Below are 21,784 nucleotides of genomic sequence, written 5' to 3' on the forward strand. Positions count from 1 at the left end.
TGCATTTTCAGTTCAAGAATAGTTACATGTAATTGAATATATATTTGTTCTTTCTTCCTGGGGATTTAAAACTTATCCATGTAGCTGTATTTAAATTAACTGTCCAAAACTTCTAGGCAAATTTGTCAAAAAAGTGTCTATTTCTTAATATATTTTCTGCAAAAAGAGTATATTTACATCTTGCCCCATTATGTCTTTTTTCCACAAAGAATTCTAATATTGAATATTATATATTAACATGTAACTGAAATTTTTGCATGTATCATACTTAAAAAAACTTCTCTATCCCAAATTGACATTGAATTATGTAAATAAGCTTATTTCATGCAGCAAAATGCTTCTCAAAATCAACAAATAGGATTACCTTTTCTGAGCTTGCTACAGAGACTTCTAATCAGTATAATGGATTATTTTGAAATAGTATTACGGTAGATTATGAAAAGTGAATTAATTCTAAATTCTTTGGAACAGTCTCTTAATCCATTTGGTTTTAACCACTTCTATCTTCAGATTAAATCCTAGATCTTGTGATGTGGGGGTTTCAAGTTCATATGTTGCTTGTAATATCCTCCTTCAGTTTCTCCCTCCACGTGTTTCAACTTCAGTCCAAATTCAATCATTTAAAATTAGGCAGGTTACGGCCATGAGACTCCATAATTTGAATATTTCTTTAAAACATGCTTTAATGTACAATGAGGTCTTTTGAAGCTGATCATTCCTTATTTGTAACTGGTAGCAGTTTTAAAGTTTTAATATTGTATGGTATGCAAGCAAAAGATTTTTATGAGCATTTAACCCCACAGCGTATTAAGTATACTTGTAAAGCAAAGTGGAGCTTGCCATTCGTTGTTCAGATGCAGTGTCTGTAACAGGCAGGAAACCTGGCCTTTTAAAAACATCCCTAATTGGCTATAGCAACTCTCTTTTTCTTTTCCTTCCTCCTCTTAGTTTACTACAGGCTTCTTCCAGACCTATTCCTAAAATGACTATAGCAGATGTGAGCAAGCCAGGGCCTGTTGTCTATGCCCTATTGTTCAGGCTTAGGTTTGCAGACCCGGTGGATTGTTGTATGAATTGGTGAATCTTAATCCCCAGCTGAGGAGAAGCTGTTTGGCAAATGGCAGGTTAATTTGCAGACAGCAGGATGCATTGTACTGTGTGTGTGGCACAACAGCATGTGGGAGAGAAATAGTTAAAATCCTTTTCATTCTCCCAGTTGCTGAGAGGAGGAAGAAAAGGAAGGTAACAAGCAACTAGGGCTTGTTCTAATCTCTCTGGAATGTAACCATTTTGAAACTTTTATAGCTTCAATATGCCATTCACTCACTTGCCAGCTCTCTTTTCCTCTTTTTTTTGCACATGGATTCCAACACAAGAGGTGCTCTCTTGAATTCAGTGGTGGCATTCAACTTTCCACATCAACCCTTAAACTTTTCCAATTCCTTGTATTTTTGCAGAATGTCTCCAGCCTTGCATATTGTTCTCTGAACTTAGCTTTTTTTTTTTTAAAAAAAGCTTTTTATAGCCTTTTATTAAAAAAAAAACCACGGCCCCAGTTTGCAGCAGTTTCTCTGCTTATAAAATGGATTAGTGTGCTGAGTAGAAGGGTGTGCTGAGTAGAAGGGTGGAGTGTAAGATATACCAGCTGGAAAATGATGTGTAGGACTTTTAATCAGTAGGTTTTCCTGTATATATTTAGATATTTTAGGTGACTTGCCTTCTCAGTCATTCTCCATTCAAAGGTTCCAAGAAAGCTGAGTCATCAAATGGAGTAGTGCTTGCTGCCCTAGTAATGCTGACTGTTATAGGTGTCTTTTAAAATTACTTTGCAGTAAACTGCAAATGAACTCACACCACCACTCAATGTTTGGAAACAGATTGAAGCTGTACAGCAGCCAGATCCAGGGAGTTCCCCAATCTAACCAGCTGCTTTGATCTCAGGTCTTGGAGAGTAGATCAAAGGCAGTCATTTAGGAAACTACTACTACTGTACTCACAGTCCAGAGTGTACTGTAGGTCATTGAGCTAGCTTGTTGGGAGTCATGGGGCCAGCTGCATACCAAACATACTCCTTGTACAGATGACAGACCTGGCTCCCTGCCTTTTCCTCAATTGGCTGTTGCAGGAACCTTGGAGACATAGATCTGATTACAGGTCCTGAGCCCAGCTCTACACAAAGGGCAACGTTTCAGCACTAGCTTCCGAATCTCAGTGACAATTCAATGTTATTTTCTGCTCTGTATTACTTTCTGTTCTAGCGTCACATTGTTTCTTCCTTGTGTCACATTATTTTCTGAAAAGTAACTGTCTAAATATTAATTTTAGGGTGTGGTCTAACCTCTACCCTGTGTTGTCGTAATAGTTATTTCCTAACCATAGTAGACAGCAACAAAATCAAGTCAAATTCAGAATGAGGAAATACAATTTTGAAAGTGTAACATTGGTGTTGGAAAAGGGAATTTAGATATTGTCCACAGTGCTACCATGAACTGTTGCAGCCGCAGATGTTAAACTCTTGAATTTCAGACTATCAGAAACTTGATGTAGGAAATTTGTTATATGGACAGATTTTACAGTTGTTGCAGTGTGCAAAGAAAAGTTTAAAAAGTTGAATAGTTTCTGAGCAGAAGCAGTGACAGTGTCAGGTTCTGCTGTTCTGCCAGGGAGTAAACAACAACACGCTTTGTTTCTGCCAATGCCTTTTATCTCTTCTGTGGAAACATGTTACAAACTGACCAGCACCAAAGCGCAAAAAAAGTCAGATCTACTCTCTCAGCGTTATCCACCACCACTAAAGCTGCCCTACAACTCCGCCTCCACCACACCCAGCAATCTTTTTCCACATAAGGGAAACGCCACGCTCCCCACCACCTAAAACAATTGCATATAAACTCCGCCGCCACAACACCCAGTGCTCTTTGTCCAAATAAGGAACATGCTGGTCCACAGTTGATTTGAAAGGAGCGCCTCTCAGACGATCACGCATGCGCTGTCAGCCTCTTCATTGAACTCTGAAGTAGTGCCAATCAGCTGTTTAGTGCTAGCCCGCCGCCACGGCTCCCTCAGCAAGGCGAGTAGCGATCTTAAGTGGCCATGCAACCCACTGGAATGGCAGCCCTGTGCTAAGAGATAACAGAGTTAGTGCAATTCAAGGCATGTGACAGCCCCCTGGTTTTGTGGGATTCAAATGGTGGAATCTAGCTAGAAGTCGGGGTGTTTTCATATTCGATTCATGCACCCACGGAGAATCCGACAGTGGATATCCTTTCCACAATACTAAATATTGCAGCTGTTTTCTGTGTGTTCTCGAGTCAAGGGTTTTTTGTACCTCGAAGTGTCTCTTCCCTCCGACTATTACTGAAAGAGGCTTTGGAGGAGGGGGACCTCTAATAGTTACTGTCCAGACTGGACGTAATAGACTGTAGTGGAAAACTGGGTGGACTTCCCCTAACAGGCGTGGTAATTTCAGGCATACAGTCACTGGTTAATGATCTTTTCAATAGTGAATTTAGGTCCCAGTTTCCTACTTGGTAATCTGAGGTTTAGATATTTTGTAGATAGATATACGGGTTGCCCAACAGAAAAGGGAGGCTGTGGGCATCTTTTTCTATCTGCTTGAACTTTATATTCCTCTGCAGGCTTTCTTAAAGTATCCTTCACTAGGCCCCATAGTTATTGCAGTTTAGTAATCCATTCTTTTAAACCCCCCTCCTCTGGAATATCTTTAGGACATTCTGGCACTGGGACAAAATCTACCCCATTAACCACATGGGATAGGGTAAATTCGGTACTGCTGTGGACAGCATTGTTGTAGGCGATCTTGGCGTGAGGTAACAGATCTGCCAACCATTTTGTTGGTGTTTAACATAACAATGCAAATATTGCTCCACCACAGTGTTCACTCTTTCAGAAGCCCCATTAGTAGCAGGATGGTACCCCAAACTAAGACCTTGGGATGACCCTATCATTGCTAAAAAAACCTACACCAGGATTCTGGCAGGGACAACAATCCGAGAGGTCCGAATTCGGGGACAGGAATAGATGGGGAGGACAATCCAAGAGGCAATTCAGGGGAGCAGGAACCAGGGGCTTCCACCGCCCCAAATAATTCTTACCAAGACCACCCCCATTGGTAGGAGGCTAAAGTTTTTTTCCGACAAGTGGGATTCCTCGACATCTGATGCCTGGGTCAAGGACATTAGATTTGGGTTGGCTCTGGAGTTCCAATCCACCCCTCTGAACTTTTTCATGAGATGCCCATGGTCTAGGGACCCTGAGAAAAGATTTCTTGTGCAAACAGCCATCAAACACATATTGGAAATCCTGGTCATTCAACCAGTGGCACCAGATCAACAGGGCAAGGGTTTTTACTAAAACCTCTTTTTGGTACCAAAAAGTTCAGAGGATGGAGGGCAATTTTAGACCTGAAATGTCTCAACTGTTCCTTGGTGTACAGAAAATTTAAAATGACTACCCTACAATCTATTTTACTTAGCATTAGACAGGGTGACGTCCTAACGTCAGTTGACCTCACAGAGGCATATTTACACATTCCAATTCGGCCTTCCCACAGCAATTTCCTCAGATTCTACTATGACAATTTGCACTTTGAATACGTCGCCCTCCCTTTTGGTCTAGCCTCCTCCCCCAGGACCTTTACTAAGGTTCTGGCAACCCTGGCCACTCATCTCAGAAATGCACCTGTCAGGCTACAGTGCTATCTTGATGACCTTTAAATTTAGTCCTCTTCCTGTCAACAGGCCAAGTCAGATATTCTTTATTACTTTGCAGTCCCTACAACAACATGGTTTCTCCATAAATTGGGCTAAGAGTCACCTAACTCCCTCAACCCAGCTAATTCACCTGGGAGCCATTATAGATACAGTGGAGGATAAGGTCTTCCTCTCACCAGACAGGCAGGAGAGCATTAGACAAGTATCTCAGGAGATCAGAACCATCAAGCAAGTGCCCCTAGTTCTCATCTAAATTATTAGGGAAAATGATCTCCTCCATCTCTATTGTTCCCTGGGCCCGGCTCCATACTAGAACCCTGCAATGGTACCTGCTGCTGTACCAATGGCCAGGAAGAGACAGGACCAACGCCCAAGTCACACCTCCACCAAGGGTCCTGAGATCACTTCATTGGTGGACTGTCCCGTCTATTAACAAGGGCTGTCATTTCAAAGACCCCCACAGAGCCACCATCATGACGGATGCCAGTCTCTTTGGCTGGGGGCCTCACTACCGGTCTCACACGGCACAGGGGCGTTGGACCATACCAGAGCAATCATGCAGTATAAATTGGTTGGAGCTCAGAGCAGTCCACCTAGCTCTTCGCAGCTTCCTCCCAGAGCTTTGGTCCAAGCACGTCCTGAAGACAACATTACGACAAAGGCCCACATCAACAAGCAGGGGTACCCATTCCAGACAACTGATGAGAGGCGGAGAGATTGTGCCTCTGGGCTGAGGTCAACTTTCCATTAAAGCGGAGCACATCTCAGGTCTGTCAAATAACCAGGCAGACTGGCTGAGCAGGGCCACTGTAGATCAGGCGGAATGGTGCCTACACCTAGATCTTTTTCCGGAAGCGACCCAGAGGTTTGGCCAAACGGTCATTGACCTGTTCGCATTCCCCAGCAATGCACAACTACCCAGGTTCATCTCACAGTACCCATCTCAAGGGGTGGAGAACATCAATGCCCTCTGCTGCAGTTGGCCACCAGGCCTGCTGTATACGTTTCGCCCACTTCCAATAATCCCAAAGTGGTTCGGAAACTTCTACAGGAGAAGGAGAAGCTGCTAGTGGCTCCATACTGGCCCAGGCGGACTTGGTTCACAGACCTCAGGGATCTGTCTGCAGAGCCATGGAGAACACCGCCAGACAGATTCTCGCTCTCCCAAGGGCCAGTTCAGCACCCAGACCATCAATGGCTCCACCTAGCCATATGGAGATTGAGCAGAGACATCTGAGGAGCGAGAAAATTTCCACTAAGGTTATTTCCACCACCCAAGCGGCCAGGCGCACTTCCACAAATCACATATACAATGCAGCTTGGTCCATCTTCTGTCACTGGTGTGCAAAAGTCTCACATTGACCCTACTTCGCCATCGGTGGCACAAGTGTTGGAATTTCTGCAACATGGTTTGGACAAGGGATTATCCCCTAACACCTTGCGTAGACAAGTAGTGGCCCTACCCTCGGTCATCTCCTGGGGTGATCTCTACTCCATCTCTCATCATTCGTGCATTAGCAATTTCCTTGGGGGGGCCCCACAAACTTGCGACCCCCAGTGATACATCGATACCCAACCTGGGACCTTGACAAAGTCTTAATAGTTCTCCCATTAGCTGTTCAGAGCATCCAGTAGTGGAGAGGTGCTTCAGTCTCTGCATGTCTAGGCTGGGCTTAATTTATGGAAAGCTCCTCCTCCTCCACGGGACTCCTCCCCAGCGTTCCCCAGTTTTGGCTCAGCCTCGTGAGGGATAGGCAGTGCTTTTTCGTTACTCCTTGGCCAAAACAGGAGAATTTCTCTTTTCAGGTTTGGAGACAGTCAATTCATCTTTCAGTTTCTCTCAACAAATTGCTTAACAATCTACCCAAGCTGCCTTTTCCATCTGGTCATCGGTGATTGCTGTATCGGGAAGCACTTTTTGCATCCCGAAGTGGAGAGAGGCTTCGGCTTCGTTCCGTGCCCCCCCCCAACCACTAGCTCTGCCCTTGCCATAGCGATAGCCATGCTGTTTTAACAAACAAACTGTGTGGTTTTGTTTCGCTTGCAACCGAGTTGTATCGCTGTTTTCCCCCCAGAACGCCACCTTGGGGTGAAGGGCTTAAACACCTGGTTATTTTCACACACACACACCCAGCCATTTAGTACTGAGGGAAAGCTGTCTGGAGCTAATCCCTACTCACAGTGAGAGATTGCTGCTGGCGTGGGCGCCAAAAATAACGGCTGGTCGCAATTTTGTTGTAAGCGGACCATGTGGCCACGCTGAGTGTGAATCTTCTGTAGACTGTGTGAGCTAGTTTCTTATTCCCGATCAGAGGGTCTTTATTCAAAAACCCCAAGGAATTATTGCAACCTCGTTTTAAACCATATTCGAGGCCATCTGTTATTCTTGTTGGCTTAACCCTGTCTGCCTGTGCAGAGAAGCTGTTGAAGGCCTGTGATTAATACTTTGGCCTGTTAAGCATTCGCATTTTGGCTGATTGGGATATCCAATTAAATTAGCTGTTATATTGATATATATTTACATACATATATACACTAATAATAATAATATTTATAATAATATTAATAATAACTATAATGGGAGTAATATAATAATAATAAATTTATTATTATTGAGATACGACTCATATTAGAAACATATATATACATATTTATATCTAAAGGGTGGGGATTTCGATTTCGGGGCACTGTGTCCACCCTTGGTCAGACCCCTGGGTGTGCCAAGTGCCTATACAGTATTGTACTAAATAACAAACATACTGTAAAATCTCTAGTTGAAATGGCAGGTGGTAGTGGTTCCCAGACCTCAACCTCAAGGGTCAAGTCTAAATCTCAGCACAAATCTAAACAGACAAAAAGGAATTCTAAGGCCTCAGAAAAAGGCGCCACGGGCAGGCATTGGAAAGACAAATAGATAAGTGCACACAAGAGGCACAGAGGACCTCTCAAGCTTCTTCGCCCCCCAGTCCAGTGCTGTCTTCCTCTTCCCACCCCCCTCCTCCCCTAGATCTCTCCCTCTCATCCAGGCGCAGCGTGGCTCCACAGAGTCAACACGCCCAGACAACTGGACCACCAACCATGTGAAGGGCACCTGAAGCAACGTTCATACAAACTGATGCCAGTCTTTGACAGGACCAAACTCTTCCAGACGAAGTGCCAGAGAGGATGAAGGCCTGGATGGAGATGGCTATCCGTCAGGGAATTGCAGCAGGCCTGCAACATGTGGTTCTGACCGGGGATCAGCCTGCACCCTCTGAGTATGACTCACAATCAGTTCGATCATTGGCCAGGTCGGAGCAACACTATACCAAGGTACAGCTTCATGGGGATATGCCCCTCCAAGGGCTGTGGAAGGAAGAGACAGAGGAGACAGAAGAGGTAGAGCACCTTGATCCCATGGAACAGATTGATTTGGGATGAATACATGACAGTGACTGGGTCCTTTCAGAAGCACACCCCTTAGAAAGGGGGATGTCTGAGGATGAGGGCCTTGTTCCTGACCAACCTGTATTTACAGGCTTATTCTGCCCACAACTATTCAAATCACTATTGTTTAAGGCCAAAAACACTGTGCGCCTAGACAAGCCAGCCCCTTCTACCACTCCAACTCCTTCAGAAGAGGGACCAGAAGATCTAATATTCAGCCAATCAGTAGTCGAGGCAGTTGTGGTTCTAGTTTCTCACATGTTTGTGGACCTGGTACAGAAACAGTGGGCTTCTGCAGCAGTGTACCCTGCCTCCACGGGTTATGACAGGAAATACTTTAATTTGGCCCCTGATTTCTTAAAATTGTTGAATATTCCCGAGGTAGATGAACCTATTGTGGAATTAGTGTCCTCTTCCATTCCCCGTGAAGCACTGGAGGCATTAAAGCCGGAGGAAAAATGGGCCAAGCTGGCCCTAAGCAGGGGCCGTCAGTCTGATGCATGGGCCATCAGAGTGGCCACGGCCGCTTCCTTCTTTACCCATTCTTCTCTCAGATGGCTCTGGCTCTTGCGGGAGCATGTCCCCAATTCCAACATTAGAGCACACCAAGATATTGCAAAACTTATTGCAGCCGCTGAATTCTCAGCTGACGCAACCTTTCATGCAGTTAAGTTTTCAGCCAGAGCCATTACTTCACATGTCAGAGTGCGACGCTTACTAAGGTTAAAACATTGGCAAGTGGATATTAAGCACAAATGCAAGCTGGCTTCATCTCCTCTTGTGGGAGACAGACTGTTTGGCCCTTCCCTCGATCTGCTGCTTATTGAAACTCAAAACAAAATGAAAATTCTACCTTCTCTTTTTCGGAAGTCAGATCCTAGAAACCCTTAGTCCTTTCAGAAGGGATCCTTTTGGCCCTTTTATCAGGGATCATTCTCAACAACATACCAGAGACTAGGGCAGCAGCCAGAGAGGTCCGACTTCAGGGGTAAGAACCGAAGGGGTGGCCAATCCAAGAGATCCCTTCGAGGAGCAGGAAATAGACCTTTCCGGTGTCCAAAATAACTCCATGGACCCAACTCCCATTGGCGGCTGCCTTAAATTATTCGTGGACCAATGGGACTCCTCAACGTCTGATTCCTGGGTCAGAGACACGATCAGATTCGGCCTTGCACTAGAGTTTCAATCCAGTCTCCCAGACTTCTTTATGTCTTGCCCTCTTTCTAGAGATCTGCTTCAACACAATCTTATGGAAACAGCTATCCAATAGCCATCCAACCAGTAGCTACTGAACAACGAGGGCAAGGTTTCTAGTCACATCTTTTTGTTGTTCCCAAAAGTTGGTGGGGGTGGGGGTGGAGAGCAATTTTAGATTTGAAATGTCTTAACCGATTCTTAGTATATCGCAAGTTTAAAATGCACACCCTGCAATCCATCCATCAGAAAAGGTGACCCCAGGACCTTCACAAAGGTTCTCGCAGCTCTTGCTGCTCATCTCCGAGGTGTACCTGTACGATTCCAGTGTTACCTTGATGATATATTAATTTTGTCATCTTCAATTCATCAAGCACTCAGAGATACTCAGACCACATTACAATCCCTACAACTATGCGGCTTCTCAATCAATTGGAAAAAGAGTCAGTTAACACCATCGACTCGATTAATCCATCTGGGGGCAATCATAGATACGGTGGAAGGCAAAGTTTTCCTGTCACCAGATAGACAAAACAGCATCCATCAATTAGTTAAGGAGATCAGAGTCCAAAATAGGGTGCCCCTAGCTGACCTATCAAAATTTTTAGGCAAGATGATCTCATGTATATCTATTATTCCTTGGGCCTGCCTCCACACAAGATCCCTCCAGTGGTTCCTGCTCCCGTACCAGCGATCCTGCCAAAGCAACTCCAAGTACAAGGTCAAGGGTTCCATCAAAGGTCCTCATATTTCTCCATTGGTAGACCAGACCAGTCATAAATAGACGTTGTCTCTTCAAAGAGCCCCACAGACTTACCATCACCACCGATGTCAGCCTGTTTGGATGGCGAGCTCACTTTTAATCACTCACAGCCCAAGGCCGCTGGTTCTCCATAGAACAGTTGTGCAGCATAAACTGGCTGGAGCTTCGAGCAGTACACCTGGCTCTCCACAGCTTCCTTTCACAGGTATGCAATCAACACATACTAATATTGACCAACAACGTAACAGCAAAAGCTCACATAAACAAACAGGAGGCACACAGTTGAAACGCCTCATGCAGGAAGTGGAGCGCTTGTGTTGTTGGGCAGAGAGCAACCTACTTTCCATCAGAGCAGAGCACATTTCGGGGCTGTCAAATACATAGGCAGACTGGCTAAGCCGGGCCATGATCGATCAATCGGAGTGGCGCCTCCACCCGACCCTGTTTCAAGAGGCTGTCAGGACATTTGGACAGCCGGTGGTAGACCTGTTGGTTTCCCCCCTCAACGCTCAGCTCCTGAGATTTTTTTCCAGGTACCTCTCTCAAGGAGCGGAGAACTTCAATGCGCTCCACTGCCGTCGGCCCCCGGGACTTCTGTACGCACTCCCGCCACTTCCACTGCTTTCCAAGGTCATCCAGAAGCTGCTAGACGAGAGGGCAGAGCTGCTTCTAGTAGCTCCTTACTGGCCTAGAAGGCCGTGGTTTGCAGACTTCCACAGTCTATCTGTATCAACACCATGGAGAATTCTGCCGGACAGGGGCTTGCTAACCCAGGGACCCCTTCAACATCCAGACCCTCAGTGGTTGCACCTGACCGTCTGGAGGTTGAGAGGTGTCGTCTGAAGAACGAACAGTTTTCCAACAGAGTTATCGCCACCATCCAAGCTGCTGGTCACCCCTCAACAACTCGCATTTACAATGCCACGTGGTCCAGTTTCTGCAAATGGTGTAAAAAGTCTCAAATTGATCCCATCTCTCCATCTGTGGCTCAAATCCTAAAGTTCTTACAAGAGGGGCTTGACAAGAGATTATCACCTAATAAGTTGAAAAGACAGATGGCGGCCATGGTGTCAGTTATCACTTGTGAAGGTCTACTATCTCTTTCCCATCACCCACGTATACGGAGTTTCCTTCGAGGAGCCACAAATTTATGCCCGTTGTTCACCGTTATCCCACCTAGGACCTTAATAAGGTCCTTCTTGCACTCACTAAGTGCCCTTTCGAACCCTTGAAATCGTCAAGTCTCCAATTTCTGATGTACAAAGTAGTTTTCCTCGTAGTGATCATTTCCGCTTGTCCTATTTCAGAACTTGCAGCTTTTTCGATCAGACAAGATCTTTGTGTCTTCCATTCTGACTGGGTGGTCCTTCATCCTGATCCTATGTTTATACCCAAAATTAACTCTGCTTTTCACAGGGCACAAGAGCTGATACTTCCTAATTTTTGTCCCAGACTATCTCAAGGGTTGGAACGACAATGGCATCGGCTTGATGTGAGGCGAGCATTGCGAATATGCACTGCTCAAAAAAATAAACGGAACACAAAAATAAGACATCCTAGATCTGAATGAATGAAATATTCTTTGTTCATTACATAGTTGAATGTGCTGACAACAAAATCACACAAAAATTATCAATGGAAATCAAATTTAGCAACCCATGGAGGTCTGCATTTGGAGTTACACTCAAAATTAAAGTGGAAAAAAACACTACAGACTGATCCAACTTGGATGTAATGTCCTTAAAACAACTCAAAATGAGGCTCAGTAGTGTGTGTGGCCTCCACGTGCCTGTATGACCTCCCTACAACAACAGGGCATGCTCCTGATGAGGTGGCAGATGTTCTCCTGAGGGATCTCCTCCCACACCTGGTCTAAAGCATCCCCCAACTCCTGGACAGTCTGTGGTGCAATGTGGCGTTGATGGATGGAGTGAGACATGATGTCTCAGATGTGCTCAATTGGATTCAGGTCTGGGGAACGGGCAGGCCAGTCCATAGCATCAATGCCTTCGTCTTGCAGGAACTGCTGACACATTCCGGCCACATGAGGTCTAGTATTGTCTTGCATTAGGAGGAACCCAGGGCCAACCACACCAGCATATGGTCTCATAAGGGGTCTGAGGATCTCATCTCGGTACCTAGTGGCAGTCAGGCTACCTCTGGCGAGCTCATGGAGGGTTGTGCGGCCCCCTAAAAAAATGCCACCCCACACCATTACTGACCCCTCCCAAACCGGTCATGCTGGAGGATGTTGCAGGCAGCAGAATGTTCTCCACGGCATCTCCAGACCCTATCACATCTGTCACGTGCTCAGTGTGAACCTGCTTTCATCTGTGAAGAGCACAAGGCATCAGTGGCGAATTTGCCAATCTTGGTGTTCTCTGGCAAATGCCAAACGTCGTGCACGGTGTTGGGCTGTAAGCACAACCCCCACCTGTGGACGTTGGGCCCTCATACCACCCTCATGGAGTCTGTTTCTGGCCGTTTGAGCAGGAGCAGCCACATGCACATTTGTGGCCCGCTGGAGGTCATTTTGCAGGACTCTAGCAGTGCTCCTCCTGTCTCTCCTTGTACAAAGGTAGAGGTAGCGGTCTTGATGCTGGATTGTTGCCCTCCTACGGCCTTCTCCACGTCTCCTGGTAGTGCCTCCATGCTCTGGGCACTACCCTGACAGACACAGCAAACCTTCTTGCCACAGCTCGCATTGATGTGCCATCCTGGATGAGCTGCACTACCTGAGCCACTTGTGTAGGTTGTAGACTTCGTCTCATGCTACCACTAGAGTGAAAGCCCCACCAGCATTCAAAAGTGACCAAACCATCAACCAGAAAGCATAGGAACTGAGAAATGGTCTGTGGTCACTGCCTGCAGAACCACTCCTTTATTGGGGATGTCTTGCTAACTGCCTATGCTTTCCACCTGTTGTCTATTCCATTTGCACAACAGCATGTGAAATTGATTGTCAGTCAGTGTTGCTACCTAAGTGGACAGTTTGATTTCACAGAAGTGTGGTTGACTTGGAGTTACATTGTGTTTAAGTGTTCCCTTTATTTTTTTGAGCAGTGTATATTCACCGCACAGTGACTTTCAGAAAAATGGAAGTCTTATTTGTGTCGTTTCAGCCCAATACTCAATCACTGCAGGTGCCCAGGGGCATAACAGCTCATTCAACAAGGAGTGCCACAACATCGGCAGCATGAGCCACACAGGCACCAATAACTGAAATTTGTCGAGACGCAACCTGGGCCTCTCTATTTCCCTTCATTAGGCATTATAAGATAGATGTGTTCGCATCTGCTGAGGCCTCTTTTGGCAGAAGAGTTCTGCAACGGGTCCACAGGGACCAGGAGGGGATTCCAGGCCAGACGGAGTCGCTCCCGTAGGACAGGCGAAGCTTTGGTATGTCCCACTACTGGATGCTCTGAACAGCCCATGGGAGAAGGGACACGCCCCTTCTCTTTGAGCTGTGAAGAGCATCCAGCCCCACCCTTTTTCCATCTGATGGGGTCCTGTTTTGGCCAACAAATTGTTAGGGCATTAAGGACGAGGGTGTTTATTTCTCTCTTCTTCACCAAAACTGGGGAACGCTGGGGAAGAGTCCCGTGGAGGAAGAGAAACGTTCCATCAATTAAGCCCAGCCTAGAAATACAGAGACTGAAGCACCTCCCCACTATTGGATGCTCTTCACAGCTCAAAGAGAACAGGCGTGTCAGGTAAGTACCAACGCCCTCTCTCATAACGGGTCCCTTTGAGCCCCTAAGGACGAGTCTCTGCTTCCCAACCTATAAGGTGGTCTTTTTAGTTGCAATAACTTCAGCATGAAGAATCTCCGAACTGGTAAGACAGGTCCTCTGCATTTTCCATACTGACAGAGTTGTCCTTCGACCAGACCCAACATTCATACCAAAAGTTAACTCTGCTTTCCACAGGGCATAGGAGTTGGTCCTTTCTAACTTTTGTCCAAGGCCAGTCCATAGATTCAAACTCGTCAGTGGAATTCACTTGATGTAAAACGAGCTTTGTGCTCTTAAACAGACAGCACTGCAAATTTTAGAAAATCAGAGGCCCTCTTTATTTCTTTTCAACCTACCACTCAAGGACGTATGGTTTCCTCTTCAACAATTGGCAGGTGGTTAAGGGCCATGATTGCTAAAACATATGAGATGCAATCACTGCCAGTTCCCAGGGGTATAACAGCTCACTCTACCAGGAGTGTGACAAATTCGGCAGCATGGGCCACTCAGTCACCAATACATGAGATCTGTAGGGCTGCAACCTGGGCCTCTCCATCGCCCTTCATGAGACACTATAAAATTGATTTTTATGCTGAGGTGGCATTTGGTAGGAGGGTTCTACAAAGTGTCCACAGGGACCAAGGAGGGACTTCTAACCAGATGGAGGCCCTCCCATAGGACTGTCCAAGCTTTGGTATGTCCCACTACTGGATGCTCTGAACAGCTCAGGGGAGAATGGGCGTTGGTACTTACCTGATACGCTCGTTCTCTATGAGCTGTGAAGAGCATCCAGCCCCACCCTTATTCTGTCTGGTGGGGCGCTATTCCAACCAAACGTTAGATAGGGTGGAGTATAGAATGTTTCAACACTTCAACTTCACCAAACCTGGGGGACACTAGGGAAGGAGTCCCATGGAGGAGGAGGAGGAGGAGCATCCTGCAAATTAAGCCCAGCCTATCCAAGGGGAGACTGAAGCACATCCCACTACTGGATGCTCTTCACAGCTCATAGAGAACGGGCGTATCAGGTAAGTACCAACGGCCAATCTGATCCTATAATAGCTGTTTTGCTGTACCCTTTTTTTCTGTGGTCTGTCTTTTTTTTTCCTCTAAAAACTAAGGGATTGAGAGATGGACTAGCTTAGTACAGTAACTACCATTGTGAATCCTCAGAATTGAATTATAGAGTTATTGTGGCTCTGAGCTTATTTGCTTGCAGAAGTTTCATTACCCAACTAGGCAATGTCATCAGGCACTGATGCAAGCATATGATGTCTGCAAGGAAACAAATAGGGGATTGGCAGACTTTGTGGCCGCTATCTGTAATTGTTGCAGTACCAAGGTGTACATCTTTTACTTATGGACAACACAGTCATGTTTAGCATGTCACGGGATCTTGCCTTCAGAAAAATAATAGGCTACCAAGGTTAAGCTTGTAGACACTAATCACTCGAACTTAAATTTGTGAATCCTTGCAAATGATGCTACTTGTTTTCTGTGAATGAAGTGTTTATTGTAATAACTGCCAGTATACTTTTTGTAATGGTTCATCAAGTTTATAAGAATTGCTCTTTAATTGCTGCCTAAAGGAGTTACTTTGAAGGAAATAATCCTTTTGGCTCATAGTTGGTGTTGGGAGGCCAGTTGTCTTTTCCTCTGCTTAGGAGGAAGGATGTTTGCTTGTGCATTTTCATTCATTTTTATCCTGGTATTGTTAGTTTTGGCTGTATTCAGTTTTAAGTTTTGAGGCTGAATTTTACAGCTAAAATGTAAAAGGTTGAAGAAAAACAGTTCTGCATTGTGGACAAAGCAGTCTGTTACAGTAGACTATTTGTGTGTTTTATGGGAATGAGATAAGCTCTCTTCCTGTTTCATGTCAAGTATTCACAAATCCCCACTTCCTTTGTCCAAAGGTACTTTCTTCCTTGGTCACCTTCCAATTTTTGCTTCTCATCTTTAAAGGGAGAAATCCTGAATACTTTCTCTCATATATATATATCTCAACCATTGAAATATAACAAAATTGGCAGTAGCTCTAAATTTTAAAATGTTTTCTCTGCTCCCTAGGAGGAATGTGAAATCTGGCCTTAATCTTGTGCTGGATGCTAAGAAATAAAGCTGCTTTCCATAGAAGCTCTACTGCTGTGAAAGTATTAACTATATCTTTACTAGGCTTCAGAAAGCATAGGGTTTGGTCTATCCACTAGACACAAATCTCCAAATCCACCAGAGTTTAAGAAGGAAGTTTGAATAGGCGCAGAAAAGAACAGTCAAGATGATGAATCTGAAAGTTTTAGGATATGCTTGTGTCTAACCTTGAGAAAAGGCCACTGCTATATGATAGTACAGTTCAAATACGTGAACGGATGTCATGTAAAGAGCAAGACCTGCTCTCGGATTTAAATTACAGAAAAGCAGATTCCAATTAAATACTAGATCAAAACTTCCTGAGAGTAATAGTTTAACATAGGAACCACTTATCTGAGAGATAGTGGGTGGAGTTTTTTAACTAGATGTGTCCAAGTAGAAATTAGATTGTTATCTGTCTGGGGTGTTTTAATTTGCATTCCTTCACTGAGTAGAGAGCTGGACTGTGAGGTCTAAATGACCTTTTCCAAACTGTCAACTCTCCTCTTGGAACGATAAAAAAAGTCTCAAACTGCCGGTACAATTTGTTTTAGATTGTTGGTGCAGGATATTCAACACTATTAAAGTTTCTCACTATAATTCAGTTGAATGTATTGCTCATCTAAACGTAAAATGTAAATCCCAGTGCATTTCTTACTTCAAGTCCTAACTTGCAAGTGCAGTTAGTGTGAATGTGAACCATGTTTGTTTATTTTTATCAAACCTCATTATATCCTCTTTAAAAGTCCAGTTCGTATGTATGGTTAGAAAATAGAAGCAGAAGTTAAACACTTGGAATGGAGGAGGATATGTAAACAATGATGAAATAAATGTGCAACTAAACAATGAAATATTGAATAATTAGGATAAGTAAACATAATTAACAGAATTAGAGGATAATGGTTATAAATGTGATATTCATATGATGTTTATAATGTTTGATATTATTAACCAATTATAGATAAAACTGAATAGAGTGTTTAATTAAATAATGGGAAATGTTCAATAAGGATAAGTGAAGATCATGGTGAATAGATTTTGAGAATAATAGTTCTAGTTATTGTATGTATAAGATGTATTACTTGTATTTAAAAGATTGTACCCAGACAGTACACTGCCATTGTAGATATATAAATTTTATATATAACAGAAAGAAAATCACATAATAAAAATAATAATTAAAAAAAGTCCAGTTGATACAAATTAGGGAAGATGCTCCTTGGGTAATTGATCCTAATCCAAGTCATAAATGGATATTTCACAACATAAGGAATGGTTGTTTTTGTTTTTTGGAAAACTATTTTTGGTTGTTACGCTCAAGGGGGCATTATTGAGTTTGTGGAGATAAGAGACCTTTCAAAACAAAATTTATTTTTTGAAACTGATTCATTTAAAGAAATGGATTCTTGTGATGAGTTTAAGATACTACGGTCTACAAACCAAGATGATTGGCTTGTAAACAGCACTTTCTTCTCAGTTTGTCTGCAAGGAATTGTAGCAGTATTGTAATTTAACAGGACTGAATTAAAAATAAATATAGAGAGAATAAGGCATCAAGGTATAAAAATATTCTGAAGATGTGACTGGAGACAAAACATTTTGGAATGTTTTGTTTCTTACCCTAAAATGTTTAGCCCAGCATATAGAATCCATTAAGATTGGGGTATATTATAAATAGTGTAAAACAAATATCTATATGAATGTGGAATGCCGATCTAGTGGTTAAATTGTTGTAATGAAATGACCAGCCAGATTGTATTTCAGTCATCTTTTTAACAAATCTATTCAAAGGTTGTCTTCTGGGCCTTCTACTTTCAAGGTAATTTTCAGGCATGTGGAATATTTTATATGCTGTCAGCCAAAAGTATTCTTTATTCAGTTGCTGTATTTCTTCTTCTGTACACAAACCTGTTGAAAATTGTAAAAGATGCTAATGTAACTATTATATGTGTGAATTTTGTAACTCTTTGCCCTCTTAGCTTATTCTTTCCAAGATACAGAAAAGGTTTTAACAATATTTCATTGTGTGAAAATCTTTCAATCACTCAATAGAAAGGATGATACCAGTTTATCCTCTATTAAATGTCAAAAATGTCTAAAGCATTTATGTGTATATGTTTACCCTAAAATACGTCCTAAAAGTTTATAATATCTAAAAAAGATGAAAACAGAAATAGATCAAGATAACTTCATGCATACAGCTACCAAAATATTGTTTAATGTTAATTATGCTTGCATGATTTGAATTGGATAGGTGGCAAAAGAAATAAAGTTTATCTGATTTTAAAAATGCTTTTACCTTTCTTGTTTTGGTCTAGGAATAGTTGTCTAGGTTTTTTAAGAGACTGTAGTTTTCTCAGCATTTATGCACGATTTCCCACCTGAAATAAATAGTTAGAGGAAATCTGAAAGTTTGTTTTAAGTTGAAGGGTTAATCTTCCATTTAAATTATTGGTTGTTCAACCTCCAAACAAAGCATGCTGGGATTTCCTTCCAGCTGTTTTACATCATGAAGATTTGTGTGTTAGGGAAATTCCATTGCACAGCTGCAACTCATCCAGTCCACATTCTCAAACCTCCAACATTTCACAGGACCCATGTATTCAACTATAATGGCATGAGATACTTATCTTTCTTTGCTAGAAATACAATCCAAAATAGCTTTATTATGTCCAGCAACAAAGACCAATATACGTTATCGATTTTAGAATATTACAGAAAAATGCATTTTCATATTTACATTTGAATGTGAAACCGGCCTAAAATTAATGTGCATGCTTTGAAGGCTACTTTTAAAAATCAGAATGGTGGATTTGTTTTAAATAGTTCATACTGAACATTAGTGAGTTGGCTTATTTAAAAGCATTCTCAATTAGACCATTGAAATAAAGAATAAATCAATAGTTATTGAATACTGATAAACTGGAGATATAACTTAACCAGCGTAATTAGCTTTTTCTATGATTGGCTTCTATAACATTTCATATACAGTGTTAGTACCTAAATTTTGCTGAATCAGTTCTTCCCTATCCCATTCATGTCAGTAGCTAGGGCAGAAATAGACTCTAGTTTTTACTTAGAAAAAAAAAACTGTATAACTTATTAACTTTAGGTTACCTAGGCAGCTTGAAAACCAGTGCTGAGGAACCAAATTCCCAGGAATTACCATACTATCTTGGTGTTAGGCTAAAAATATACCACAACCATTGAAGGGATTTCTGACATTAAAAAATAACCCACAAAAACCACCTTTGTATTAAACTAAAGTTGGAAAACTAAGCTTTGAAAAAAAATACTATTCTTTTTCATCTTGATTATTTTTTTCCTTTCATCTGATTTGTTTCAGTATCTTCAGGTGAAATGGCCACTTCTAGATGTACCAGCTGGAGCTACACTAAAGGATGCAAGATCTCCCTCTCCTGCCCACTTAGTAAGTGCTAGTGATTTATTTATGGGTCTTGTATTTGTTAAATGAAAATGTATTTATGAATATATACACCTACGTCTATATTCCTTCAGCACAATTAGTTTAGGGTTACTGAGGCTATTATATTCAAGGTGGGGCATAAAAATTCGAATTTCTAATTAAAAAAATAAAGGAAAGGATGATTTCTTATAAATTATTGTGTCATAGTTATCTTATCTCACTTGATATTAGTTTGTTATGAAGAGCATTTCCATCAGTACCACAAGCATTCTAAAGAAGTATTCTTTGGTTTAGTAAAAAAAAACTCAAGAAAAAAACAACCATTGAAAAATGAGACAATTAATTTTCAAGGCATAATATCTTGCAGCTGTGTCTAAAATATCTGTGCCTCAGGCTTTGTATTTCAAGTTAAGTTTTAATGAGTCCACCATAAAAACATATGACTAGAAGAATCTTTTGTTTCAATGGCAAAATAAGACAAACAAGTGATACTCTTAATTAACTGAAAAGGGATCTTTCAACTCCTCCCCATGCCCCCATTACTACAAATTAAACAGCCTTGATCTGCATTGTATCACGCATCCCAGACCTTCCAGTGTATTCATGCTGAAAGACATTTTTCAGATTTTTCCGAGCATTCATGATGACAGAAATTACACTGCTGCAATTGATTTGAAATAATCTTATGATTTAAAAAGTAAAATAAAAATATTTTTGAGAGAATATTTATCCAGTAAATAGCAAATTATATGGCAGAGCAAAGAGAATGACACTAAAAGTTATTGCTGAAATTAGAATCTTAAAAATTCTTAGTGGGATTGATTTGCTAAACACAGCTTTCCTGAATATTTAATATTCAGCTGTAACATCTGTAAAGCGACATGTCCATTTGTTAATAGACTGCTCATTTCAGCACCTCCACTATCATGTGATCGCAATTGAGCACTTGGATGCTCAACTCATGATGACACCACACAGGGAGCCATTTTCATGTGATTGCTATTTACAACTGTCTCTGTGACTTCACCATATTTCAACCTGCTAAGTAGTGCATAGCATGAGTTCATGAGCCTGTCATTTTAGAGATGGCTGCACCTGGCAAGTCTTCTACATTTGAAAGCTAAGAAAGCTCAGGCCTAGTTATTATTTGCTTATATGGGATGCCTCCAGAACAGGGGTGGAATTCTACCGGTTCACACCAGTTCAGTAGAATTGGTTGTTACAATTCCTGGTAGTTCAGAGAACCAGTAAAACGGGACCCTGGCTGGCCCCGCTCCTCCGTTCCCTGCCCAGTTAGTCCTTATAGCGTATGTACGCTACATCGCTTCCCGCCTTTTCCTGCCCGCAGCCATCACTGGCTTGCAGCAGCAGCCAGCCATCGCTGCCTGCCTTCCGCCGCCCTGCCTGATCTGGGTGAGTGGGGGTTTACCACCACTGCCAGCTACCCTCACCCACCCAGCCTCGCCCAGACTGCCTCCCCAGGCCTGCCTGCCTCGCTCAGACTGCCTGCCTGCCTCCTCCAGCCGCAGTTGCTGAAGATGCGGATTGGTAAGTGAGACTTCCAAGCAAGCCCCGGTCGCCTACCTGCCGCCACCCCCCCCCCACCCCCCAGTTGAGTCCTGACGACTCCTGGACTGCCAAGCCGCCCTTGCCGAATCTGCCTGTCCCACCCGGCCGCCATCTTCCCCCCGTGGCCCACCGCAACGTTGCTGCCTGGCCTTCTACCACTGATTGGTTAGTGAGGAGACAAGCAGCAAGCCCCACAGGTCTCCTACCTCCTCCCACCGCCACTAGCCCCATTCAAGTGCCGACTCCCGGGCTGCCCAGCCATTCTTGCCACAGCAAGCTCCAAAGACTAGTCCCGACCAAGGACCCCAGTGTTACTGGCCAGCCAACTTGCCTGCCTAATTTTTGGTAGGTTGGTTTTTTAATTTTTTTGTGTATTTATTTTTTTAGTGTATCTTTTGTTTTTATTAATCATAAAAACAGAACAGATACTAAAAACATAAATAAATATGTAAATGAATTTTTTTTTGTTACACTACTGTTATTGTTACATGCTGACACTTACATTTTTCTTTTGCTTTTTCCTAATAGGAAAAAGCAAAGGAGAAACAAACATAAGTGTCAACACATAACAATAATAGTAAAATAATTTTTATTTATGTATTTTTAAAGTATTTTTTAATCATAAAAACAGAACAGATACAAAAAACAAATAAATACATAAATGAATTTTTTTTGTTACACTATTGTCATGTGACCACCAAGCCATCCCTGGCTGGTCACGTGACCACCAAGTTACACCCACAAATTAGGCCGTGCCTACAGAACTGGTTTTAAAACCCACCCCTGCTCCAGAATATCTCAAGGATTGATT

At 42.8% G+C, this 21,784-nt stretch overlaps 1 protein-coding gene across 1 annotated transcript in view; it reads left to right on the forward strand.

The window, feature by feature from the left end:
* TCF7L1 (transcription factor 7 like 1) overlaps positions 1 to 21,784 on the forward strand; it is an 84,297-nt gene that overhangs the window by 51,231 nt on the left and 11,282 nt on the right. Inside the window, exon 4 of the mRNA XM_026718081.2 lies at positions 19,324 to 19,407. Within this exon, the coding sequence (XP_026573866.2) occupies positions 19,324 to 19,407 (84 nt within the window). The remainder of the gene's footprint in view (positions 1 to 19,323; positions 19,408 to 21,784) is intronic.

Source organism: Pseudonaja textilis, chromosome 9, assembly GCF_049901715.1.
Source record: "Pseudonaja textilis isolate UNSWEBS1 chromosome 9, rPseTex1.2, whole genome shotgun sequence".
Taxonomy (NCBI): Eukaryota; Metazoa; Chordata; class Lepidosauria; order Squamata; family Elapidae; genus Pseudonaja; species Pseudonaja textilis.